General features: G+C 50.3%; 1 protein-coding gene across 1 annotated transcript in view; it reads left to right on the plus strand.

Annotated features, from left to right (window-relative positions):
- The first annotated feature begins 6 nt into the window (after positions 1-6).
- Positions 7-2,348, plus strand: part of HEBP1 (heme binding protein 1) — a 22,645-nt gene continuing 20,303 nt past the window's right edge. The window contains exon 1 of the mRNA XM_005866801.2: positions 7-163. Within this exon, the coding sequence (XP_005866863.1) occupies positions 86-163 (78 nt within the window). The 5' untranslated portion in view covers positions 7-85. The remainder of the gene's footprint in view (positions 164-2,348) is intronic.

The following is a 2,348-nucleotide window of genomic DNA, read 5'->3' on the forward strand; positions in this document are numbered from 1 at the left end:
CTAGTCTACACCGGTCGCCCCCGGTCACCCAGTTGCCCCCGCCACCCCACGTCCGCTCGGGTGTCCCGATTGCCGCGGCGACACCATGCTGGGCATGATCAGAAACTCGTTGTTCGGGAGCGTAGAGACCTGGCCTTGGCAGGTCCTGAGCCAAGGGGGCAAGGTAGGCCCGCAGGGCTTGCAGGAGGGCTGCGCCCCGCGCACCCGGAAGGGGTTGGAGCGGGTTCTCAGGGGCCGGCGGGACAGAAATGTGCCCCGGATCGTGCGTTATGGCTTCTGCCTTGGGCACGGCCCTCCATGGCCCAGCACTTGGACTGGGAAGGAGGGAAGGGGGAGGTCCGGTGCAGCGGGGCTCAGGGCTCTGCTGAGGAGGGGACACACACACACACAGGCAAGGTTGATTGGCGGGGAGAATCCCAGCTCGGCGAGGTGGACAGCGCCTGTTGAATGCATTGAAACATCCTGAACTTGGGTTTGCTGAGAAACCCTCCGTGGCAGAAAGGACTGGAAAACTGCTGTCCTTAAGACACACCCGTAAGAACAAGATAGAGGTATATGTGCAAGGCCGGAGCACAGGGGAGAAGCAATCATTCCCCCTGGGGGTGAGGGTGAGCCTTGTGGAGGAAGTGTGGTCAGCTGGGCCTCGGGAATGTGCAAGAGTGCACAGAAAAGAGAGAGCGTGTGCAAAGGCCCAGTAAAACGGCTGCTGGCCCGTGGGACTCCCAGAGTTGGGTGCCTAGAATACAGGAGTGAGCAGGGCATAATTGCTGTGCTCCCCTGAGACTGACATCACTGCTAACACAGGCAAATTGGACTGCCCCCTCAAAACAAGGAATCTGCCACTAGACTATCCTTTCCTTGCCCAGGTACTTTGTGCACTTAGTGGCTGTATACTCAGCTTCCAACTCAGTGCCTCGTTGTCTGGGGTCAAGTTCTGGTACCTAGTACAGTGATCATCACACAAAAGCCCTCAACTGGATTCTGGATTCTCCAAGCAGCCATAGCTGTCACTTCACCTGTCTGTATTTGTTTCCTTGGCTATAGGATGAGCAGTTTAGCCCTAAACAAGGGGGACATTCAAATACCTGTGAACTCAGCCTAGTGATCTCTAGGGTCCCTGTTGGCTCTAACACTTGAGGAATCCACATGTTACCATCAGCTCCCAGAGAGCTTTTCTTTCTGTGGTGGAGTCTGGCTCACTAGGTCTGTTTGGGTTAACAGACAGTGCAAATGCAGGCTGATGGTCTGGGCTGGTCTGCTGCCTGTTTGCCCTCAGATCCCTTCTCCCCCCCCCCCCCCCCTCCTGTTCCGCTCTCTGTGTCTGCACCTGGAGTGGGAACTGACCCCTGTGGGCTGTTTCCCAGGCTGCAGTGTCCGCTCTCTCCCATCGAGGTTCGCCCAGTGGGAGGCACTAGCGGGAGATAAGAGGGCCTGAGGAAGGGAGAAGCCAGGGTATTTCTCCCTCTCCTTGTCCACCCTGTTATATTTCTTGCACAAGGTGCTTCTCTGTGGCTCTTGCTAGACAAGTCACCATGGTTCTAGCTTCCACCAAGTGATCCAGGTACCTGAACTCAGGTAACAGATAATCTTCCTTCTACCTCTACTAAGGCGCTTACGGACCTCTGGGTTGCCTTACTGTCCACTGTTAGGTATCTCAGTCCTTTATTATCTGTGAAATCAAGTCCTTGAATTAAGATGCCTCTGTTAAAAATACTCTAGTAGTTTCTGCTTCCTGTTCGACGTTTATTGATACAGCATCACCTGCCCCTGATTTGATGCCTCTAGGGATAAAAGCAGTTGCCTGATAAGCATCTTCCCTCAGCATCTGATGGGTATATGGGGCAATATGGGATCTTGTCACCAGGCCAAAGCAAATCATTTAGGTTCTGTAGTTGTAGAATAAGTATACAAATGCCCTTCCCATCTGATTCCAGAGTTACTATAAATATTAAAATTTTTAAAAACATGAAAATATTTTGTAAACCACCTACCAAGGTGGTAATATCATTATGTCAGAACTTACCTCATTTCCACTCTTACTAGCTGTGTGGTCACAGGCAACTTTCTTAACCTCTCTAAAGCTAATCCTGAGAGAAAATAATGTCATATCTTATAAGATGGTTTTGAAATTTAAATGAGATAACCAATTATAAGTTGTTCAGCACACTACCTAGCATTTGGTGGGGGGTGGTAACTGTTAGCTTCCTCTTAGTTTTACAGGTAATTTTATAGGAAAGTTACTTAACCTCTCAACCACTCTGAATACTAAAATTCCACAATTATGAGAATGATAATATCTGTGTAACAATTAAATGTCCAGATACTTGTAAGCCTGTCATACATATTCA

The sequence above is a fragment of the Myotis brandtii genome, unplaced genomic scaffold (assembly GCF_000412655.1).
Source record: "Myotis brandtii unplaced genomic scaffold, ASM41265v1 scaffold237, whole genome shotgun sequence".
Classification (NCBI taxonomy): Eukaryota; Metazoa; Chordata; class Mammalia; order Chiroptera; family Vespertilionidae; genus Myotis; species Myotis brandtii.